We start from the raw sequence: 23,355 nt of genomic DNA on the forward strand, positions 1-23,355 counted from the left end.
GGGGATGGGGCCCGGCCCCACCTCGGTGGGTTCCAGCTTGAGGTCCCGCACCCCACGGCCCCATACACGTCGTGGGCAGGGCCGGGCTCTGCCAGGGCGCCTGGATCAGCCCCAGGGGCTCAGCACCATGCGGGGAGCTGGGGGGGATGATGCTGAGCTCTGCCAGGGCAATACAAGACAATTTGGGGCAATGCAGGGTGATATGGGGCAAAGCCTGGTTATTTGGGGCGATGCAGGGTGATTTTGGGCAATGTGTAGGGCGATTTGGGGCAATACAGGGCGATGTGGGGTTATTCAAGGTGATTTAGGGCAGTGCAGGGCGATTTGGGGTGCAGGAGGGCGATTTGGGGCAATACAGGGCTACTTCGGGCAACATGGGGAAACGCAGGGTGATTTGGGGGCAATAAAGGTCTGTTTTGGGCAATAAAGGGCGGTTTGGGGCAATGCAGGGCGATGTGGGGCGCTATGGGGCCGCCCAGGGCAACTCCGCGCGCCCCCGCAGCGCCCCCTGCGCGTCCCCGCGAGCACCGCAGCCCCCCCCGAGCCCCCCCCCAGCCCCGTCCCCGCGGGGTCGCTGCGCGCCTGGGTCTCGGAACCAAGTTTTATTGCCGACATGCAGGAGGAGCTTGGATGCAGTACAAAAATAACGTCTTTATACAAACTTTTTTTTTTTTTTTTTGTCCTTTTTCATTTTTTTTTTCCTTTTTTTTTTTTTTTCTCCTTACAATAGGAACCTTTTCTACCGCGTGTCACGCGCACCGCTCCCCCCCCGGCACCGCTCATGCCCCCCATGCACGACCCCCCCCCCCCCCCCCCCCGAGTTTTCCAGTTCGCTTGAACCCAAAGCGCGATTCGCCGGGCGGGAGCGCTCAGCCCCGCGCAGAGTCCCCAAATATTGCTTTAACTTCGGGAAACAGAAGAAAAAAAAATAAAAAAAAAAAGAGGTGGGGGAGAGACGGGGAGGGGGAAAAAAAATCAGACAGAGCCTGCACAACTGGGGCCGGGGGGGGGGGGCCCTGCTGGTGGCACTGGGTTTGGGGCGAGGGATGGGTTTTGGGTCGACCATCCTGGCAATAAATAAGGCTAAGACTTGAAGCTACTGGCTCAGCTGGCTGGGGGTGGCGCAACCGTTGCGGTCTGTGTTAGTGTTCACAAGTCACCTGCCTGCTCTGCCAGCGTGCTGGGGCCGAGGGGGAGGCAGGAGGTAATGCCCGGTGCTGCCCCGAGGTTGGGTCAGGCCCCGTGGCCGTGAGCGGGGTCCCCAAGTGGAGAACCACGGCCCTGGAGGGGAAGGATGCAGGCGGGGAGCCTGCCTGGGGCAAGAGAAGGCAACAACGCGCTACACTGCTCGCTCCCTGCGGGGCAGGGGGAATAAGGACAGCCCCCAGGGCTTTGGGAGCAGTGCCAGCCCCAAAAGGGAGCCAGCACCTACAGCCACAGGCCGCAGGAGCCCCCCTGCCCCTGCTCGCCCCTTCCCTGGTGCCAAAGGGGACAGGGGGAGGCAGGCGGAGAGCCCAGCGCCGAGCAGGAGCCCCCGGGGGGCACCAGGAGCTGTGCGAGAACGGGTCATCTGGCAAGACAGGCATCCAGTTCACAGAGTGAGGCTCAGAAACAACCGCTCCCGTTCTCAGCACGGCCCTGGGGGAAGACCCGGGGCGTCCTTCGGCAGCCTCGGCACCGCGCGGGGCGGTGGCGGGGCCGGGTGGCAAGATAAGCGAGGGAACAAATACAGTAGAGACTTCAGCCAGCCCCTTGCTAACTCTAGGCGGATTATTTTGGGAAGCTTTTTTTTTTTTTTTCACATTGTAACTCATATATTATATCTGTACCACAACTGAAGTGTGAAAAATGCTAACTCAGAATTAATGCAATTTTAACTGCACCTTAGGTAAGCTACTGGAAAAAAAATAATAATAAGATTAAATCATATATTCTTACGGAACTAAAAGAATCAGTGAAAGGGAGGAAAGAGGTCAAAGGCCAAGCCGGGCCAAGTTCTGCACAACCTTGGAACGACTGCAGGCACGATTTGGTCTTTGCAGCCATCGCCTGCAAGGACGAGTCCCGTCCCGTGCCGCGGGTCACGCCGCGCCACCCGCGGTGCTGCAGCCCTCACAAGGCCACCGAGCGTGAGGCTGCACCAGAGCAGGGGGCACGGGCAGCCCAAGGAAAGGGTTGATGCAGACAAAAGGAAGTGGGAGGCTTCAAGAAATCCTTGCTTTCAAGAAACCCGGATAAATCTAAGCTTATTCAAACCATACGGAGCGAACGCCGTCAGCCGGCTCTCCATGCTACACGGCCGCAACTCTTGTGCCAGCAAGCCAGCTTCACCCTTGGTGAGTCTTCTCCTTTCCCCCAGGCTTTGCTCGATCCAGAGAACAGCATGGTTAAAAAGACAAGAGAGGTAGATTACAGTCATGATTAAAAGCAGATTAGTCATCTAGGCTTCGATTTAAAAAACAGATTCCAGAAGATGCCAAGAGGCTGCTGCTTCCAAAACTAGCTTTTGAAAAAAAAAAAAACAAAAAAAAAAACAAAAACCAAACAAAGTCTTCTCCCTCCAGAGCGATTCGTGCCCCCGAACAGAGCTCAGAAGAATTGCTACATTATTCTCCATCGCGGGACACCGGTATTGCTGTTGAGCTGTGGTAGGCGACGTGAAAGGCGGGCTGCAGGGCGGCGTTGTGCTCTCGGAGGCGTGGGCAGCTACTTGCGGAGGTACCTCTGCGCCAGGATCGCCGCGTCCAGCGGGTTCATGGGCTGGGCGTCGTGGCCCAGGCGGCGCACGGGGGGGATGTTCCCAAACTGCCGCTTCTGCAGGAAGCTCTTGGCCTCGTGCAAGGTGTTCTTCTCCTCCGCCAGGAGCAGCTGCTGCCTCATGTAGTTCTCAAACTCGTACTGCGAGCACTCCTCCGTCACCTTCACCTGCGGGGGAGCCGCCGCATCAGAGCCACGGCCAGGAGCAGCCCCTGCCGCTGCCTCCGACTGGCCTGAGCCACGGGAGGATAACGAGCTGAGGGTAACGAGCTGGTGAGGTCGCCACTGCTCCCAACAAACAGCAGCAAGAGAGCAGGAGGCAGAGCACAGCAGGGAGCCTGAGCCAGTTCCCAGCTGCACACAAGCAGGCACCGCTCGAGGAGTGCTCCCAGGGCCAGCGAGCTCACTGCCATGCAGCTCAGCAGGCTGGAGGCCACGAGGGATGGGAATTCTTGGAGGAAATGTGGCACAGGGACGTGGAAAAGCAGCTTGGGGCATGCAGGTGCTGAGGGCTGCTGGGCCAGCAGGAGAGGCAGCCCAGGGAAGCGCACCAAGCACCGCCAGCCCGAAAAAAGCACCACCACAGAGCTGCAGCCCCAGCACCGGGGGCAGCCCTCCTGCACCTACCTCCTGGGGGTTTTCGGGGTTAGCCACTTGGTCGTCGATGTCTGGCACCACCTGCAAGGGGCCGCTCAGCGAGGACATGGACTGCCTGCGGGGAGAGCGCTGCGTTAGGGGCTCCGCGTGAAATCACCTCGTCGTCCCCAGAGTCTTGCTTTTTGTTTTGAAACAGGATTACGGAGCTAACACGGGTGGGAGAGAAAGCAGCCCCAGCTCCAAAAAGCACAGCCTGCACAGCTGGCTCAGCAGGCAGCACAAGAACTCAGCCTGAGTGCACTGTGCAGCACAGACAGAAGGTCACGGGGCTGACGAGAGGGCTGCACAGATCACACACTGCCAGGATCCATTTCTGCTGGGGTGTGCTACTGGAATCCCACCCCAGCTGTTGGATATGCCAGCCCTGGCATCAGATTTACCCTTAAAAGGCATCTCCACCCTGCAACTGCAGCACACCCCTGTGTTAGGGCCTCCTGCTCTTCCCCTCTAGAGATCTCATGCCTGATTTTATTTAATAGTGTAAGTCTAATTACAAGCTGGTAGGAAGTGTCTGTATTTGGCCACACGTGTATGTAAAAGTATAATATTCGCAACAATTAGACTTAAAAAAAAAATAAATCAAATCAAGTATGGGGCAAGGGGGTGCCTTTGCTGCTCCTTTCCCTCCGGTACCCAGCACTGTTTCGTAATTTTATTGCTTTAAGAATGCAACCTTTGTGGCAGCAATAAGCATCCGCACTGCCCGTGCTGGCTGTGTCCACCAGCAGGCACCAGTGGCTCAGACACTTTTAAACTCGTTGCAGTTCTCACAGATCACCCTCTGGTGCCCCGTGGTTGGGAGCTACACTAACACAGCTCAAGGCTGGAGATGCCACGCTCCTGCCTCGCTGCTGTCGAACGTACCACGATGCTATGATGGAGCTGAGAGAATCCAGCACTTCAGACGCTGTCAGACGCTGCTGTGGATCCAGGACCAGCAGTTTTCGGATCAAGCACACAGTGTTTTCTGAGACCCGCCCATCCCTGGGAGAGAGAACACAGGGTGAGGCCACGCGTACGAGGCCGGCAACGAGCAGCAGGATGCTCAAGCAGGGAGCAGGGATTAGGAGCACAGGAGCCACTACTGCTCTGACCCCAGGAATCACCACCGGGCTGATTTTCTGGCCAGGGACAGGCTGTACTCACTCGGGGATGGTGTACTCGGCAGCCTTGATTTTGCGGAAGAGCTCCTGAGGTATGCTGTCGTAGAAGGGGAACTGGCCATAGAGCATGGTGAAGAGCACCACGCCCAGCGCCCACATGTCACTGGGTTTTCCACGGTACGGCCGACCTGCAGGGAGGGAGGAGGCAAAAGCTTTAAGACTGGAAGAGATAAAAGCAACAGGAATTATGATACTGCTGGCCCCTGATGAGAAAAAAAGCATTACGAGAGGAATTACAGCCCTGCCAGCCCCTGCAGCCCACTGCCAGAGGTGCAAGCTCTGAAGCAACCTCTGTGTGTGCTCCTCTTTTCTAAGCATCGGTCAAAACGATCAAGCCTTTGTACGGGAGGACACCAAGAACCTCTTGTAAAGGTGCCTCTGTCATGAATTAGCAAACCAGTGGTCCCCACACAGCTGTCACCCTGTCTCTACAGAGGATGCTTTCCTTGCTGAGCAGCTAGGACGTGACCCGACAGCATCAGGTGAACACAGAAGCACAGGGTGCTGGAGCTCCCATGACAGCCCCACAAACTGAACAACTGAAGAGTTCCTCAGAAGGTTCCTTCTGCCGAAATTCTGCCTTCAGACACCTGCTTCGCCCCCTTCTCCATCCCCAGACCGTCACCACCAGGAACCTTGAACGTTGCAGGCTCCACAGACCCACCCTGCTGCTAGCCCAGGCCAGGGGAGAAGAGAACATAGGGCCAGCAGGCACAAAGCAGGGCAGGCAGGGAGGAAAACCCCAAAAGAACAAGTGCTCCTCTGGCAAGGAGCAGCCTAACGCTCACACCAACACCACCACGCTGCCAGCGAGGGGGATTTCGGTGGAAGGACAGATTTAGGGCATCGAGACAGCACTGGGCCTTCAGGATGGATCCCGAGAGGTGGCTGCAGGATCCTGCTGGGAAGACAAGAGCCTCCCCGTAGAGGTTTTCCCGACAGCTGCCACAAGCCCAGCAGGCCCCGGGAGCCACTTGGTGGAAGCGCTGCCTGTCCCCTCCGCAGCTCCATAAATCAGCCAACAGCAGCTCGCACGAGGGTCAAAACTGAAAACTCCAGGGCTGTCGCACAGCACAGGATCGAGGGAATGGCTTCCTCTGACTCACACGGTGAGTCACTGCTGCAGCATTTGTTATTTGTACTAATTATTCTTTGCTTTATATGCTCAAAAAAAGGCACCTCTCCCTCCTCCTCCAGCTTTTCCTGCTGTGACATTTCAGCAGCCACAAAACGCGAGCCACCTCTTAGCAGAAGACAGCTTCTCCCAGAGACTACAACAATGATTAATTCACCAGGCTTTTTAGGTTCCTCTCGCTCGGGAGCATTAGAGATACAGACAGAGGGATGCTCAGAGTCTGCAGATGGTGGCGAAGCCTGAGCTGTCCTCAAGTAACTTTTCTTTCTGCCTCCGGAGGGGAGCTGCAGACTGAGCCATTTTGGAAAAGCCATTTTCAAGAGCACAGGAAGGGCTGTGTGTGGGGACACTGGAGCACAGAGGAATCGCACCTGAAGGTGAGGAATCCAGGCAGTGCTGCTGCAAGGCACTGTCCTCTACGTGAGGCTGGGTCTTGGACAGCCTCAGCTGTCAGAGAAGTGAGTAAAAGCAGCGTGCTCAGCACCTTGTGGCACATAGAGAGGCTGTTAAATGCACCACCAGGGGCTGTTGGAAGCAGCTGGGTGCCTGCAGCCCCCTGGGCCAGCAGGAAGGAGCAGCTCCACGCCACCTTCACCTAGCTGAGCCCTGGCTGCTCCACGCTCCTGCAGAGCAGTTGGCTCCTGTCATCCAGCTGGTCACGGGGCCCTCAGGATATCCTGCAGCACAGGAAGGGCCTGCAAAAAACACGCGTCCCACCTCCCCGCCTGCCTCTGCCTCCCTTCCTGGCTTAGTCCTGCCCAGGAGGGAAGCAGCCTCAGACCTGCCTGAGATCACGATGAGCTCAGCCACTGCCTGTAAACCTGACAACAAACTGGGGTGAGTGTGCTGGCTCTCACAAAGACCGCAGAAAAGAGCAGCTCCCTCTGAGGGTGTTTCTCAGATACAGAAGCCTGGGAGACCAGAGACCAGTAAGGAATGACCCGAATCTTCTGCAGGGGAGTTCTTGGTGTCCTAACAGCATCCTCACACACACGAGTGGCACAGAAGGCTGGCAGGGGTTCTGGATTTCACACTGGCAGTTGGTGCTGGTGACCTACCAGCTGGTTTTGGGTAGTTTGCTATCACCCCAACACAAGTTTGACCCTGCTGATGGATAACCCTTGGCAGCTGGGATGTGTTGGTGGTGATCCTGGGCTGCGCCCTGCAGTTCAGCTCCAGCCCAAAGGAATTCTCTGTGCTCAACAGGACGGCTCCATGACATGAGTTAATGCTTAGTAAGTGGAGTCTGCATGGAGAGAGGCTTCAAATGCAGCCCCAACTGTAAATGCACCCTCCAACGCCCTAGCCCAGCTCAAAACCTGTGAGACCAAGAGCAAAACCTCTGCCTCAGTGACTGCCCACACCAATCGCTGCCTGCTCAGCTACTGCTAGCACAGCAGCAGACCGCAGGGAAGAGAAACCCACTGAAGCAACTAAACAGACAGAAACCCCATCTGTTTCTGAAAGTCCCTGCACTGCAAACAGTTCGAAGGGTGGAGAACCTTAGGAAAAGCTGTTTTCTGCTAGACATCTGCTTCAGGCCTCTGCTGGAGACAAGGCACAAGCCAAACACACCGCTGGGCTGGCCTGGCACAATCATTCCTCTGTTTTTAAGTAACTCCTCTCAAGTCAGCCCAGAAGCTGCCAGAGGGTCAGCAGTTCCCTTCAGGAAACAAGTAGCTGCAGCTGCAACTGCTCCTTGGGCTGCACTGCCTGCACTAAAATGACCTTACGGGGGTTTGAGACAATTGGCTTAGTCCTAGGGATTTACCTGCAGCTCAGGTGAAGCCTCAGGAACACAGTTCAGATGTGGGAAATGGAACATCTTGTCTGCAGTCAGACTTATTTAGGAACAGGCAGGGAGCTTTTAATTAGCTTTGAAGTTCAGACTAACCTTAAGAAAAGGTACACTCACACTTTCCCTTGATACTTGGAAAAAACAGATCAAGTCTCATAATTGGGACCTAATTAAGGGGATCTCAAAAGGTGGGTTACACGTGGAAGCAGAATTAGGAAGGGGGCTGTGAATTCCCACCAAGGAGCAGAGGGGATGCCTACCACTGAGCACATCGGGGCTGATGTAGGCAGGGCTCCCTCGCTGGTCCTTCAGCAGGTCATCTTCGCTCACTAGGTGCTTCCCAAGGCAGAAATTCGTTATGGTTATTCGATGAGTCCTGGGGAGAATCAGAAGGCATCGGTGAACAAGAAGCATCGTGCCACGAGCCAAACAGCACAAACAGAGGAAGCTGACACCAAAATAGAGATGTCTACAGGGAAAAGATGAGCAGGATTGCAAGACCAACTCCATCCCAACAGGGAGAGATTCTTCACCTGTCAGTACTGCTTGCAAGGCTCCTACAGAGAGAACAAGAAAATCCATTTTACAGCTACGGACACAACCTACAACCAGCCTCAGTGGCACACGGTGCCCACCTTGCAGGGATCAGCAGCACCAGGACCTGCACTTCTGTGCTTGCTGACTGCCGTAGGACATTAATATTAAGAAAGTAAAACCCTTTACCACATTTTCTGGAAGCTGAGGGACAACACCCTACAGGAAGAGGAAGGGCTGCCCTACACAAGCCCTACTGTGAACCACTTGCACATTGCCCAAAAACCCCACTGCAAGAGTCCCACGGCAGTTTTACCTGTCTCCAGGACCCCTCTTTTGTGAAGAGCAAAGATCTAATCAACATCAAAAAGCCTCCTACACCTGAGCACTTCAGAAAAGGTGAGAACAGCAGGCACATGCAATTTCTGTATCGATGCCCCTACTTCCATACGGCATCACCAGCTCCAATTAGTGACATTTTTAAGGCAAAGTGAGCCCGTTCCAGAATTACTACCACGTTAAATTTTCCCTGTCACCCAGGTAATTTGGCTCTTGACATACAGCTTACAGGACTAAGCAGGAAAACACTCTCTAGCAGACTTCTATACTCTTGAAAAATATTACACAATAAAAGCCTGAAAGCACGAATTAAGTCAGTCAAAATAATCAAGAGATGTTTCCAGCAAGTCTAACAGACAAGTGAAATAAAACCACGTGTGGGCTGGCAATGGAGAGTTGATTATTAAGACAGACTCGTGCTTAAGAAGTGTTAGCTTCAACTGTCAGGAGACTTCCCTGGCTGAACAGCAATTTGGGGGATTTGTTAGAGACTTAGAAGACAAAGTGTTCTAAGGGACGCTCGAACGTTCGGGGTTACTTGGTTTTATTTAGTCACTGAGATTTGATTTAACCTGCGCTCATCCAGGTGGAAGCCTGACCTTGTTGTGAGGCCTCACCGCGTTCAGCTGGCAGGGACCTTCGTTAGCCCAGGAGCCTAATGAGGCCCCCGTAGCCCACGGCTACCTTCGCTCCCCAGCCAGCAGAAAAGACCTGGTGCTCTTTTGTGAGCACGTCTGGAACGGAACAAACACTTCTGATCAGTCCAGATGACTGGTCCTCTCCATGGTAATCTATTCTTAAGCCTCACCCACCCTTTCAAATGACTCACTGCTTCAGAGGCTGCAGTTGTTCCTCACCAGAGCTGATGGTCTTACGAGTAAAAAGCCAAAACATCACACGCAGTGCAAAGAACGACTTTGGCAAGTACGGTCAGAGCTTCAAATACCTTCCCTTTCTTGCTAGTGGGGCCCCGTGCGTGCAGCTCTAGCTGTAGGTATCTCCACTGCACACTTTGCCCAGAAAAGGAGGGAAGCTCGGGGTGGATCCTTTAAAGAGGCAACCTTTGTCTGCCTCTTCCTAGCAAGGAGGAATCAAACAAGCCAGCAGAAGAGACTTATCTTAAAGTCACCATATAAAATAATCTCTAAACAATTCAGACATCCCTGAAAACTTCTGGCTGTTACGTGTGTGTGTTGGGGGTGGGGGGGCACCAAGGAGTTCAACCTCAACAGGCAAAATCTGTTTGCTTTCAAACAGTATTAGGGAAGAGGGAAAAAAAAGCAAGGGCAAGCTGTGACCACAGTGAACCTGCGTGCTTTGTGCAGACTCCGGAAGCCTGCAGACCTAAAGCCTTCCAATTTTTTATTCATTCCACAGAAAACCAGACAGAGTGTGAAAAGACAATGAATTCCGCTCATTCTTAAGGCTAGCGCAAAATATTTAGCCAGTAGTGTAATACTGAAGAATACAGCAAAATATCCGAGCTGGAACGAGCGTGCCAACTAAATGCATAAATCAAGACAAGGAAAAACTCCAAGGAGCCACCAGGCAACGCAAACACTGCCCCCAGCTGCCTCTGGCTTGGGCTGAGGCTATGCCCCACTGATGCTGCTCGTTCTGCTGCAGGAGGGCTGCTCCCCCCGGTGCCTGCACAGCATCCAAGACGTTGGACATTACTGGGTTATAAACCGGGGCTTGCATCAAACCAGCTAATGGCATCAAGGAAGCTATTTCAAGCACAAACACAGACAGAAGAGCTTTTGTTTAGATAAGTAAATATTTTACTGCTAGCAAAAACACAGCAGTGTAGCAGTCAGAGATTTAACACTGCTGTGATTATGGTGCAGACTGCAGTGCTGGGAATTCCTTCAGCGCAATGGAAAGTGAGTTACATGAGCAGAACTACTCAACAGATCTCAGTTCCTTCTTTTTTTGTAAGAAGCATTTCTCTTACAGGTTTCTGAATGACTAGAAAAAGGAGTTTTCAGAAGTTAGAGTCCAACAGAAAGCGCTGACGTGATGTCACCGAGCGTGGTGGAAGAGTGAACTATTTAAGTTGGGCTCAATTCAGGTTTGGAACTTAGCCCATAAACTCTGAACTGGATTTGTATTTTTGTGCAGCTCATTTCCCTGTCCCTCAGCCTTCTCACACAAGAGCGCTCTCAATGATGACTGCCTTCAGTTGTGTTCGTAATAAAGCATCTACTTCAGGGAAAAAGCATAAAAGAACTGCCCGAACAGCAGCTCTCCTGCAGACTTACCTTTTGTTTAGCACCATGTTTCCTAGTTTCAAGTCTCTGTGCACAATATTTTTCTGCAAAATACATAATAGTAAAAGATGAGCAAAGGCATAATTGTCTAAATTTGATGCTTAGACAAAAGCACTAAGCATCTTTTGAAATCCCATTGTCTTCGTTCTCAGACTAAAAAGATCTTTCGGCTGTTTTTTTCCTTCTAGATATAAATTAAAAGAGGCAGAGCTGATTGTCACATACAGAAGGAACACCAAATGGTGACTACGTTAAATTAATTAAAGTACTTGAAGACACTGGCTTTTGGGTTGAAAAGCAGGGGGGGAAAAGAATGATAATGCCCACAGTCCTACACCTAACATGAGGGGACACCTCAAAATAACCTAGATTTAGGTTTTTAGCCTGGTTGTGTTCTGAGTACTTTGTGCACTTCATTTTCAGTTCTGCTCAAAGGACAGACCGAGCAAATTTGCTACTTTGGACACCCAGACAGACTTGAATGAAACCAAAAGGCCAGAAAATTAAGTGTCCGGGCTCAGTATGACCTCAGTAATGATCATTTTACCAAATGATATATAATTCATTGCTCTGCTGAGGGAGGGTGGAAGCCCCTTTTTATGGGGTAAGAAGTCAGACATCAGCAGAATCTATTTTTGTTCCAGTAGCTCCAAGTTCATTGATCTCCAACTTGCAGCTTAAGGTTTTGATCTCACAAATCAATTCCTACATTGAGATTTATTTCGCTTCAGAAGTAAATAGCTTGAAGTGTTTCCTGCATCCGATTAACCTCTGCTCTCCTGCTCTTCAGCGACCACTTTGAGGTTAATAACACTGCAGTTCACCTGATCTGCACCGCGTCCAGCTGGCCCCTCTCCACAGTCAACAAATGCTGCGTTATCATCGAGAAACTCGAGGGGAGGGGAAGGGAACGCTCCTTTATGGCTCGGGGCACAAGGTCTTACGCAGAACACTTATTGGGAAATGGCTGGAACACCCATCCTTCATAACCTTTCCACTGCCCGCACAAGGAAGCTTTAAAACATCTCTTACACTACCAGGGGAAGACCAAGCCCTCCAGCACAGAAAGGGACGACAAAGACCTTACCTTATGTAATGCTTCTACCACTCGTACCACATCATAAAATATCACAACCGTCTCCCGCTCACTGAGCCTCTTCTCTTTAATGACATAATGCTGCAGATTGATCAGATCTGCCGTTTTGTCACTGAAATCATGAGCACAGAGACAGTCTAACACAAGACAAATGCGCTTCTTCATTTTTCTGACCATTCTATTGGCTTCTAAATCTTCTATAATTTCGCAAGCTCGGTCCTACAGGGAGGAAAAAGAAAGAGCAATAGTTCAGGGGAGCTATCTGGACATACTCACTGACACAGAGAGCACTAGAAAATAAATGCACGTTGATCTCAAAGTGAGTGAATGCAATTACAGGGCTTAATCTTTGTCCCGAGTGGGGATTTCAGAAAGAAGATGCATGATCTGTACTTAAAGAAGCCAGAGGAAGAAAATGCCTTTTGTTTATGTGTGTCTATCAGTACTGATGCTGAAACATGCACCTTTAGACAAAGCCTAAAAAGCTCTGCAGTGGTACAGAATGAATACTAGGGATCAAAGACATCAATAATCAGGAAAATAGCAATCCCAGGACAAAAGCAGCAGCTCTTTCATAACATTAAACAGGACACGACTGACTCGGGCTTGGTTTACTTAAGATATAGCACAGATGGCCTCGAGTGAAATGGCTGTTGACAAAATTTAACCAGCACGCAAAGCAGCCCCAACATCCAAACTGGTAATTCCTACCAGTCCCTCGTACCCATAAACAGTTCTCAGGGTGTTAACAGCAGCACAACTCGCTGGAGATGCTGATCAGCACATTTACTAGTTTGTTTTAACATGCTGAAGCAGTTTCTTGGCAACTTGTTCCTCCTTACAAGTCATCATTAAGCAGCAGAGAGACCGGAAAGCACAACTTCAGTTCTAAAGGTGCTCTACGAGCACAAATTAATTTGCTAGTAAAGCAGCTATTTTCCTCCCTGTGAAGCAGGGAGGCTGCCTATAAACGGCCATTACACAAGGTTTAAAAGGCCTCGGGTGCAATATCACAGGAGTCACTGTCAAACAACAAGTATCAAAGGGTGTGCTATGGTGTGCCTGCCCCATCTTCCACTGTTCTCACGCTCCCCAAATCCCAAACCCCGTTACATCACAAGGCCCTGCCACAAACTTGCTCGTTTGAAGCAGCCTTGATTAATCTCAGTGGTGTGCTGCTAATTCTGGATGCACAAGAACGGGGTCAGCACGAACCGTACATTAAACAAAAGCAGCTGAAGCCAACAGCACTTCCTGGCGTTCCCCCAACCTGCACGGTGACCAGCTGTACCTGGAAGAGCCCGTGATGATGAACCACTCCTTCCTGATTGTGGAGCAGGGAAAGGAGAGAATACTCTGTGTGCAGCAGCATCTTGCCCTGTCGTTCCTCCTGCGTTTCTATTCCTTTATCACCCCTTTCTTCTAAAGTGAGAATCTTCAGGAAAAGGGAAAAGACCTTTACAACTCCCAGAAAAAAACAAATGCCCCCAGAGCTCTCACATTTCAGGCATTCACACGGGTATTTAACAGTTGGGGGTAATTACTCTTACTCGCACACTTGCCACAAACCTGTCCGAACTCAGAGCTGTGCAGAACGCACAGCATGAGTTTGATTAACACCGGAAAGCAGCTCAGGTGCTTTTTGCAAATACCCCAGGTGACCTTTCCTGCTGGAGCTGCCACCATCTCAGGTACCGTGGAGGAGACCTGAAGGCTCCAGGACAGCCCCATGAGAACAGCAGCCACGGCAGCCTCGTCTCAGAGCCAATCTCCACACCAGATTGATGGTGCTGGCAGAGCTGCTGGGCTGAGGGGAAGTTCCAGCAGCCATTTCCCTCAGTTCAGCCTGCACCAGAGGCTGCTGTGAGAACTTCGTCACGAGGGCAAAAGTTAGAGAGCTCTGAAGATGTGGAACCCCTGCGTTTTGCTTACCTTTAGCTGATAAAAGTCATCTGTCCCATCCTTTCTTGCCAAACACTGAACAATACTTGGCACAGGGGAGTTACCTAAACGTGGACCTAACAGCACAAAGCAAAAACAGACTTGTTTTCCTTTAAGCAGAAATGACTAATTCGGGATTACATCAGTATTCAAGTGTCACGCAGTTTACATTAGCTTAAGTCAAGTTCCTTTTTTTTTTTTTTTTCTGGAGACTGTCTTTCCACAAAGCATGATCTAAAGAAAAAAGTAGTACAGAGCTACGAACCCTTTCTGGACAAGGTTTTGGGTTCTTCACTAGAGAACCATTTAACAAAAACTCTACCCGCAGCACAGCTGTGTTTAGAAATTCAAATTGCTGCATGCCTGAACCACACGGCTTTTACCTTTACCAGCAACACCCACAGCAGCTACTGGTAGCACCTCCGAGCCTTGCTGCCACCTCTGCAGGGACTGCTCGGGTGCAGAGACGACTCCAAATTTCAGGTTAACGTACAGTCTCCCTCATCAGTTTAAATCTAATTCTGATCAATTAACCATTGGTTTCTCCTGGGAAGTCCATCAAACTTTTAGTATTTCATGCGACTTGTTCCAAACTAACAACTTTTCTAGTAACTCTTAGAAGCTAGCAGAGTTGTCTTGCCCAGGCACACATCCATTATAATATCCACTACTGCATTACTTAGCTGTCTACATGCTGATTTGCCAGAATATTCCAGGCAAAATGGGTCAAACACACCCCTAGAACTCTAACTAAAAAGCCTCTGAATTTGCTTTTTAACAAAGCTTAAGAATGTAGTTAACGAAAAGCAAAAGCAAAAGCAAGGGTTCACATTTATCTGAAAGGCCATGCCTGCCTTGCTGCATCAGCATGACAAACATCTTCAGTTTGACCAGTTGCAGAAGCTGCTGCTCTGTTACATCACGGGAATGGCTCTGGTATAAGGTGCTAAGTTGCACATCTGCTTTGCCCTTCGTTTTCAGTTTTGCAACCAGTAGCTCTCTGTCTTGAAAACTGAAGAGGAAGAAAACCCTCCCTGCTTACCTAGAATAAAAGGGCCCGCTCTCTTGGCATTATTTCCAGAAATCCCTGTACAGAGAGCTTTTGCCTTAGTGGATGTTTCCCCAGCTCCTCTGTCTGATGCTCGCCGCTTCATCCTTGGCTCTTGAAAGAGAGAGAAGATCACATTTTGGTGAGCAACTGAGTTAGTTTCCTCACACTGTCCCTTATTTCATACAGGAAGGCTTTCACTTACTGATGCACTTGCCTCTGCCTACTCGTGCTGTGAAAAAAAAAAACACAACTATGGCTCATTTATTGATAGCCCAGTTGTGGGCTGGAGGCTTAATGCATTTTGAAGGTATAAATCAGGCTCATTATTCACAGCAACGTTTCCTAGAACAGTTGTTTGAGAGACATGGTGGGAACAAGTCAAAATAATTAGAGCTTGTTTTACAGCAAAAACAAGTTTGCACATTAACATATTTCAGAAAAACCTCTGAAAGCCTAAGTTATCCCTTTGCATGGGTGCCTGCTTCTGATTCAGCCTATGGGCTTGTGCAGATCCATTCAGAGGACTCCCCAGCAGCCAGCCCACCGAGCACCCCAAAGGTTCAAGCCTACTCCTCGAGCAGCCACGAGCACACAGCATTTTAACTGGAAGCCCATAAAAATGAGCAATATCTTTCACCTCTTCCAGCAAGGGCATGGAAAACCAGAACACATTACTGTGAAATTCATTTAATTTAACACTGATTTTTTAAAGAGGCACTTTTACTCTTGGAAAAAGTCCTCTCTCTTCATACCTCTTTAGGCTCTAACCTTTTTATTGCTTCCCCCATCCATCTCCACGCCTTACAACTGGACGGAGTGGAACACCTGAAATCTGAGTCTGACACAGGGATCGTTACCTCGCTGCAGCCTCCTCAGGCAGGAAGGATGCTCTGTTCAGCTTACAGCCCTGCCACCTGCCTTTAATTGATATTCTAACGAAGGGAAAGGCTGCGGTGTCAGCCTGTGGGCTCTCTGGCACTGCCTCTAGCACACAACAATTCAATCTAACAGATGAGAATCTCAAGCTTTGCATCCAAGTACTCCAGGTCCATGGATACTACCACAGCTCTCGAGCACAAACTACAAGTCACCGACTTCTGCTCATTCTGGCAGAGCAGAAAATCTCATTTCCAACGTGAATTTTTCTGCTACTCAAAAATCTAAAGAGAATCTGAGGTGGCAGTGAAAAACTGATACCTACAGGGCCAAATGAATTCAAGCCTCAGTCACTGAAACTTCTCTTCCCCAAAGCAAAGTCCTGTTCCAGCCTAGCAGGAAGGGAACCTCTTACGTTTGCAGCTAAGCAGTCCTTCACACGCAGCATGCTCAAGTGTAAATCAGCTCCATCAAACTGAAGTTGTGTTTCCAATACACCTTCACCTCTTGGAAAATACTTCCAAAGGCTTTCACAAGTACCTACACATTAAATGTTCGTGTTCTGACATTTCAAACATTTTTTTTTTTTCTTCTAAGGGGGCTGGGGGAGAGGAGGAACTAAGCACGGATCCATTTTCTTGCTCTGAGCAAGTCAAAACCAAGCCCTGCTGGTCTTCCCTAAGAGGTTACTACAGCAGACCAAGAAAATATTTTGGGTTGTACTTGTTTAAAAAAAAAAAAAGTCTCAGAGTTTCAGCAAGTCAGAGACTGATAAATCACCATACTTTGAACAAGGCTGGGACACTCACCCTCTGGCAGCCCCACCCTCTCTGTAGCCACAACAGTGATCTCACTGCATTAATTATCTAGCAGTATCTGTCACCGAGGTCAGAGATAGCAAGAGAGATTAGGTGAGAAGCCTTTCAGCAGGCTGCACATCCCTGCACTACTGAATTCCACCAAAAGTTCACATCTGGGAAAGAGAAACATCACCGGGCCCAGCTGCTTTGACATCTCCTGACCCTTGCTTTGCTCCTTCTGCATCCCTGCCCCAACGTTTGGTTGTGCCTTATACAATTCTCTTTGCGTGGCTCCTCACGACGCAATCAGCCCTGCTGGAAACTTATGAGTAAGATTTCCACGGGAGAAACCCCACTGCACAGAAACTCTGAGATAATGACCCTTGTGCAATCGCAGCCGGATAGGGAGCTCTGGTGCAAACGGCGTTATCGTAAACAAAACGATCTGACCACTCACGTCGTTCAGCATCAACCGTCTCTTGACTCTTCTTCCAAACTAGGTTTTCCAACGTCTCAGGAGACAGGAGTCATCACCTCGGGGAAGGCTGGCTGCTCGAGAGGTCGAGGGCTCTGGAACGTGAAAGGAGATACACTTGACGCGGCGCTTCTGGATTATTCCTGATTACGGCAACGTGGTGTGCACCCAAACTCCTGCAGCCTGAGACATCTGTGTTTGTTTTGGCTCAGGAGGGGCCCGAAACCTCCTGCTGTCACATGAGAGAACGAGAAGGGCTCTGCCAGTTTAGTCACCGAGGAGTCACAGCCGCACGGCCCTGCGCAGCCAGGCAAACACGAGTGTCAACGGCCCCCAGTGACATTTTGTGATGTGACACATCTGCACACACACACACGCTCTGCACTTTAACCTCCACCACAGCACGCTGCCTTGCTGCTTTAACCACCTCCCAAGCACACCCGCCTTAGCGGTGCTGCCACAACAGAGCCTGCATCGCGGGACGCAGCTGTTAAATCCTGGTAAGACTGGTGCTTGAAGGCTGGGCTTTAAGGACAATTTTGGCTAAAGGCAGAGAACACCACGTTGAGTCTTATCCTTACAAACCCCCACTGCAAACTGATTCCTCGTTACAACTTACAGTGGGCTCTTTATAAAATAAAGCAACTCGGTGCTGCTTAATGGCCCTTGGACAGGATCCCTTTATGATTTACATCAGGCCCTCCAGAACCACATCGATCCCCAAAGCTCCACGTTTTACCCTCAGGTACCGCACACGACGCCCGTTTGATGACCCAGGCGGGCTCCCAGCCCATAATTGATCAGAGCATCAGTGGCAGGCACGCAGGGAGCGCGTGGGAGCCGGGCTGCCAGCACCAGGAGGCTGTGGGGACGAGCAGGCTGCACGGCGCCAGCCAGCAGTGCTTTTAGGACGAGCTGTCTGAGCACACAGAGCCTCCAGAGGCGCCCCAGCCCGGCTGCTATTTAGGGACACCCTCCAATTTCAAGCAGCATCCTCGTGGGAGCAGGAGAGGAAACACCAAAGTGCTCAAGGATGAGGGATGACCCCGCTCGTGCCACCCAGGGCACTTCACATCCCACCTCCCTGCACAGCACCTGCTGGGCCTCAGGGCAGTGGGGCCAGCGAGGGCAGCAAAACCCCACAAAAAAACAAAGGGAGCCCCTGGAGGAGCCGGAGCTGCCTCCAGCTCTGGGTTTCCACGTGAGCGCACTTCGTGCTGAGCTCCTTTGTGGACGGGGCAAAGGGAAGTCGGATGCAGGAAGGTCTCGGGACAAAGGGAGGAGAAGCAGGCGCAGCACAAGGCAGGCCCGGTCCCTGCTCCGCGCGTTGCGTAACCCTGATTAGAGCAAGGAAATTGGTCAAAAGGCCACGGACTGGGTTGTGTAAGCCTCCCGCAGCACCGAGGCCATCCAGTCCACACCGGGTCTAAAAATAGCGTTTTGAGACAGGGCTTAAGGAAAATACACCGAGCAGCCACGGCTGCAAGGCAGGAGGCTCTGAGGCTCCCTCCCCGCCAAGCCAGCAGGTGCCTTTTACCCACGAACTCGTTTCATCTCGACACAAAGCTCCGATCCCGAGGGGCTCTGCTGCTGGAAGCACTGGCGGCACAAAGCTGGCGCTGCTCAGGCACAAATAACTGCGTCGTGTGCTGGAGGAGCAAGCCTGAAGGTAGTTTTAGCCTTAAAATTACTCCGCAGATGGAGATGGAGACGCCAGCCCCGCAGCAACCCTCAGCAGAACTTCTCCAGGACGGGTTACTCACAGCACGCAGGGCAGGGACTGCGGCGCTGCACAGGGGTTTCCTCCTCAAATGCAACGAGCAGAGAGAGGAAAGAGGCCGTAAGCAGAGTCCTGCACGTGAATCCGTTAGCTGCAAAGTGAGCTCGTCCAAAATTGAGATGTGCTGCAGAGCTGGGGACCAGGAGGGTTGCCGTGGAAGGCAGTCAGCCTTCGAAAGGAGACGAGCACACCTCTGGCAACCTACAGGCAGCCTCACGAGCCCGGCAGCTGGGGCTTTCCAGCCCTTAAGACCACAAAATCCTCCTGTCAACAAGCTCCACCTCAAGAGCGCGCACCCAACACCGCACAGCCGGACCAGGAGCGTTCATCCTTCCCAACGCCACCCCAGGGACGCGGCCGTGGGCACCCGCAGGGTGGGTTCGCCGCCCCCAACCCCAAAAACAAACTGTTCGAGCCGAGCCGAGCCACCCCCGCTCCGCCATCTGCAGCACAAGCGGCCCTCCTCGCACAGAAATCCCCCACTTGCTCCGACGTCTCACCGGAGGAGCGGCCGCAGCTCCTTCCCGCACCGGCTCCGTGTGTAATGGAATTATTAATCCAATCATTCTGCAGGCCTGGATGTTAACGGCTTTTAATTACGTAGCTTAAGGACACGGGCTCGTTCCTGAATTGCCACGCCACGTTCCGGTGCCCGGCACAGCAACAAAGGGAGCCGAGAGGAGGCAGCTGCCCTTTTCATCCCAGATTAAAGGGCAGGCAGGGCCCGCAGTCCGGCAGCCACCACTAACAGCAGGGGAAAAAAAAAATTAAAAAAGTACCTTTGGGGCGTTAGCAGGATTACTCAGCACCACAGAAACTGGTTAAGAAACCGAAGAGCTGATAGAACCTCGGCGATGCTTTCTTGTTTTATCTCACGGGGACGAAGCAGGGCACGCTGTGGTTGTGCTTTCTAGTGCGGTGACACTAGAAAGACAGCCCAGGACACGCAGAGACTGCTCTTCTCCAGCCACCAGCGTCCCCCAGGTGTCACCAGCTGTGATTTACCTCTGCTGTCCCCTGAGAAGCTCGCTGCAGAGAGGGGATGACCTTGCTGTGCCTCACCAACCCTCCTGCATCCCCCTGTCCTTGCCCAGACAGGGAGACCCCTCCCCAACACGGCGCTTGCTGTGGTTTATTTCGTGGGCAGCCCAACGCTGCGTTCGGCACCGAGCTGGAACAAAGGTCACAGTTGATTCATTTTTGGTTTTAGTGGCAAATTCCAGCTCATTGGGTGCTAAGCTGGACAGGACCTACACACCTAGATGAGGACTAACGTGAAAGGAGCAAAACCCGGGCTATGGTCTGAGGAAAACTAACACAAAATGAGCAGAACCCAGGCTATGGCCCGACTTCTCAGCGCAGGAACGCGCAGCAGCAACAGGCTCGGATGGCATCACCTCGCCCTGCCACCTTCCCTCAAGACCCTGCAACCACAAGACCTGCTGCTGGAGGAGAAGCAGGGCTGCCCCAGGAAAGCTGCCCCAAAAAGGGGAGCACAAACCAGCCCCAATGAAGAATAGCTGGGAGCTTCTCTGCCCGCACCGAGCGGCGGTCGGATCAGCTTCAGTGTTTTGGTCGCTTTGCTGTACGGGAGCATCAACTTTTACAGACCTGCGACAGCAAAAGCTTTGGAAGTTTAAACGGTTCTGCAAAAGAAATATAAATAATTAAAAAAGAGGAGAAAAAAAAAAAAAAAAAGTCCACCGGATGACTCAGAGAGCCAACAGAGCAACCCGCGTGCGGCGCCGCGAGCCCTTCCAGGAAGGGACGCCTCCTCCAGAAAGAGGAGCCCTGACTCAGAAAGTTCTTGGAAACGCATGGAGACTCACCGAGCTGCTTCCCCTGGCCCCACCAGCTCCGAGCGGGACGCCGAGCTGCTGTCCCCGAGCACAGCCACGCTCTCAGGGCAGCAGCCCCATCCCCGAGCCCTGAGTCCCATGGGGGAGTCAAGGTGGCCACCAGCAGCCCCCGCGGCACGGAGGGGACCCCACGCACCTTGCTGACTCCAGCTGCTGCCAGGCTGCGACTTCCCAGGGATGAAGCCACCTGCAGGAACCGCACGTGGGGGAGGAAATCCCTTCCCGGCCCTCCGGGGGAAGCTCCGAAGCGCAGGAATCCAGCGCCCAAACCACGGCACGAGCTGGCAGCGCCGCCTCCAAACCCCTCTGATGCATCAGCACCCCAGCTCGAGGACTCATCCAACCCCGGGCTCACGCTGGGAGTTCCCTGCCGGGTTACACAAACACCACCTCCAGCTTAACCCCTTCTCCCCGCGGCACCGGAGAGCCTGGGAGCAAAACCCACAGCCCTGGGGAGGCCCGCGCCGAGCCGAGCAGGCGCTGCCCTTCAGATCTGCACCGGGCAGGACCAGGCTGGGGTTTTCTGCCCCGAGCTGATGTCACTGTGTGTGTTCAGCACCCCATAAATCACCGCAGCGGGGCCTTCCTCGCGCACACGGATGGATTCTCGCCTGACTCAGGCGTGCCGACACTTTTACAGCCAGGTGTGGTCGCTCGGCTCGTCCAGCCCCAGCTCGAGAGGGAAACGATACCGGGCTGCTCGGCCACATTCTGCTCACCAAACCCCGGTGTGGGATTAAATAACGGGGGCTTCTAAATAACACCAGTTACCTACAGGGTCAATTCCTACCCGATTCCTGTCCCTAAGCACCAGCTCCGAGCGCCACGCTAGCCTTGCTATTGCTTGTATCGTTTTGACACGCTACAAGTTCAGAAAAAAAAGGACAAAAGCCAACAAAACCAGATTATTCCACCCAAAAAATTACAGCAGGAACAGAGCTGCCTCCAGGCCAGCAGGAGCTCAGGCAGGATCCACAGGATGCCCTTCACCAGGGTGCCCGCAAGGTGTCCGGGGACGTTTCGGTGACATCCCGAGGCCGAGCAGCAGCTGGACACGAGGGGTTTGTAAGAACCGGGGCTGTGCGACCCCACCAGCCGTGCAGATGCCACGGAGGAACAATAAAAGGATGTAGCAGCAGCGCTCCGCCATCGGGGAAACTCTTCCCACATCCGGGAGGCTCAGCCCAGGGGCTGCTCGCTCACAGCCTGCCCCCAGCGATTTCCAACCCCGATAACGCCCGGGATCCCCTACACCCAGAACTCCTCACCAGCAGGCGAGCCCAGCCCCTTCCTGGAAGCCTTTCATTGCTGCTCACTGAAAGCCCCAGGCTGCACGGGGACCATTTGTCAGCTCTGCCAGCGGGATGGGGTCACGCGTGCTGTCACACAGCAGCAGACACACGTTTAGTTGACAGAGCTTCTTTCAAGAAATGTTTCTGCAGCAGGAGAAAGGCACAAGTGCATCCAGAGCTCAGGTACCTGGGAAAACCTACAGGCTTTGTGCAGGAACAAGTCCCCGGGAGATTTCACCCCCAGAGTCAACCACGGAGGCAGATAGGGTCAGACAATCCCCACCTAGTGCTGTGCAGAGCTGTGGGATGAAAGAGGTTCTGAGGAACTGCTGTGGTGTTAAAAGCCCCATCTTGAACTTGGCTGAGCTCTTCTCGCCTTGCATGTGTTCAAAGAGCAGAAAATCAGCGGCTGCTGCCTCCTCCAGCACCCAGTAGAACATAAAAAAAAACAAACCCCGAGCAGGCAGACCACCAGCACCATCAGCTCGGGGTTATGCTGCAGCAAGAAGCGCCCTGTGAGGGCTGCCCTGACCCCCAGCCCGGGCTGCTGGTGAGGCTTTGCCTGAGATGACAGAAAGCAGGTCACCAGGTCCTGGCCAGAGAATCCCAACACCACTGGGATTGGGAAAGAACTCCGAGATCACCTGGTCCAGCCACCCCCAGCCCCACCACCACCCCCTGCCCCTGTCCCCCAGCACCACGTCCAACCTCTCCCTCAACAACCCCAGGGACAGGGACTCCACCACCTCCCTGGGCAACCCGTCCCAACGCCTGAGCGCTCTTGCTGAGGAGAAATGTCTCCTCATTTCCAGCCTGAACCTCCCCTGGCACAACTCGAGGCCGTTCCCTCTGCTCCTGGCACAGTTCCCTGTGAGCAGAGGCTGACCCCAGCTCCCCACCCCTTCCTTCCAGGCAGTTGCAGAGAGCAATGAGCTCTGCCCTGAGCCCCCCTTCCCCAGCCCAAACACCCCCAGTTCCCTCAGCCGCTCCTCACAGGACTTTCACCAGCTCTGCAGCCCTGCTCTGTTCACACTGCAGGGCCCCGGCGTCCTCCTCATAGGGACGGGGCCAAACAAAGCCGGGCTGGGCAGCACCACAGACCCCGCTCCCCTCCCCAGGACCTCTCCCAGCAGGGACCGGCCCCATCCCGGGGCTCCCCCCGACCCCCGGGCACCCCCTGCCCCCACCTCCCCTCTGCGGGGGTCTCAGGGCCGGGCCCAGCCCCTCAGGGACCCCCCCCCCCCGGGCTGAGGCCGAGCCCCCCGTGCCGGCCCCGGCCCCGCGGCCTCCGTGGGGCCCTGCCGGGTGCGGGGCCGGTACCGCGGGCTGCCGGCGGTGCCCTACCCGGCCCCTCCCGGTTGTTCCCGGTCCCTCCCGGTGCTTCCCGGCCCCTCCCGGCCCCGTCCCCGCTCACCCATGGCCCCGGGGCCGCCGCGGCCGCCGCCGCCTCCCGCAGCCGCAGCCCCGCGGCCTCCGCTCGGCGGCCACCTGACAGCGGAAGTGACGCACGGCCCGGCCCGGCCCGGCCCCGC

At 53.1% G+C, this 23,355-nt stretch overlaps 1 protein-coding gene across 1 annotated transcript; it reads right to left on the reverse strand.

Annotated features, from left to right (window-relative positions):
- Positions 1–683: 683 nt before the first annotated feature.
- STK40 (serine/threonine kinase 40) lies at positions 684–23,350 on the reverse strand. The gene is made up of 12 exons (XM_084497171.1): positions 23,238–23,350; positions 16,875–16,987; positions 14,733–14,852; positions 13,682–13,767; positions 13,041–13,184; positions 11,741–11,968; positions 10,645–10,697; positions 7,771–7,886; positions 4,561–4,705; positions 4,279–4,398; positions 3,385–3,469; positions 684–2,925 (listed from the first exon to the last, which is right to left on the reverse strand). The coding sequence occupies exons 3-12, from the start codon at positions 14,842–14,844 to the stop codon at positions 2,707–2,709; spliced, it is 1,308 nt and encodes a 435-aa protein (XP_084353297.1). The 5' UTR covers positions 14,845–14,852; positions 16,875–16,987; positions 23,238–23,350; the 3' UTR covers positions 684–2,706.
- Positions 23,351–23,355: the final 5 nt, after the last annotated feature.

The sequence above is a fragment of the Aythya ferina genome (genome assembly GCF_964211825.1).
Source record: "Aythya ferina genome assembly, chromosome: 24".
Classification (NCBI taxonomy): domain Eukaryota; kingdom Metazoa; phylum Chordata; class Aves; order Anseriformes; family Anatidae; genus Aythya; species Aythya ferina.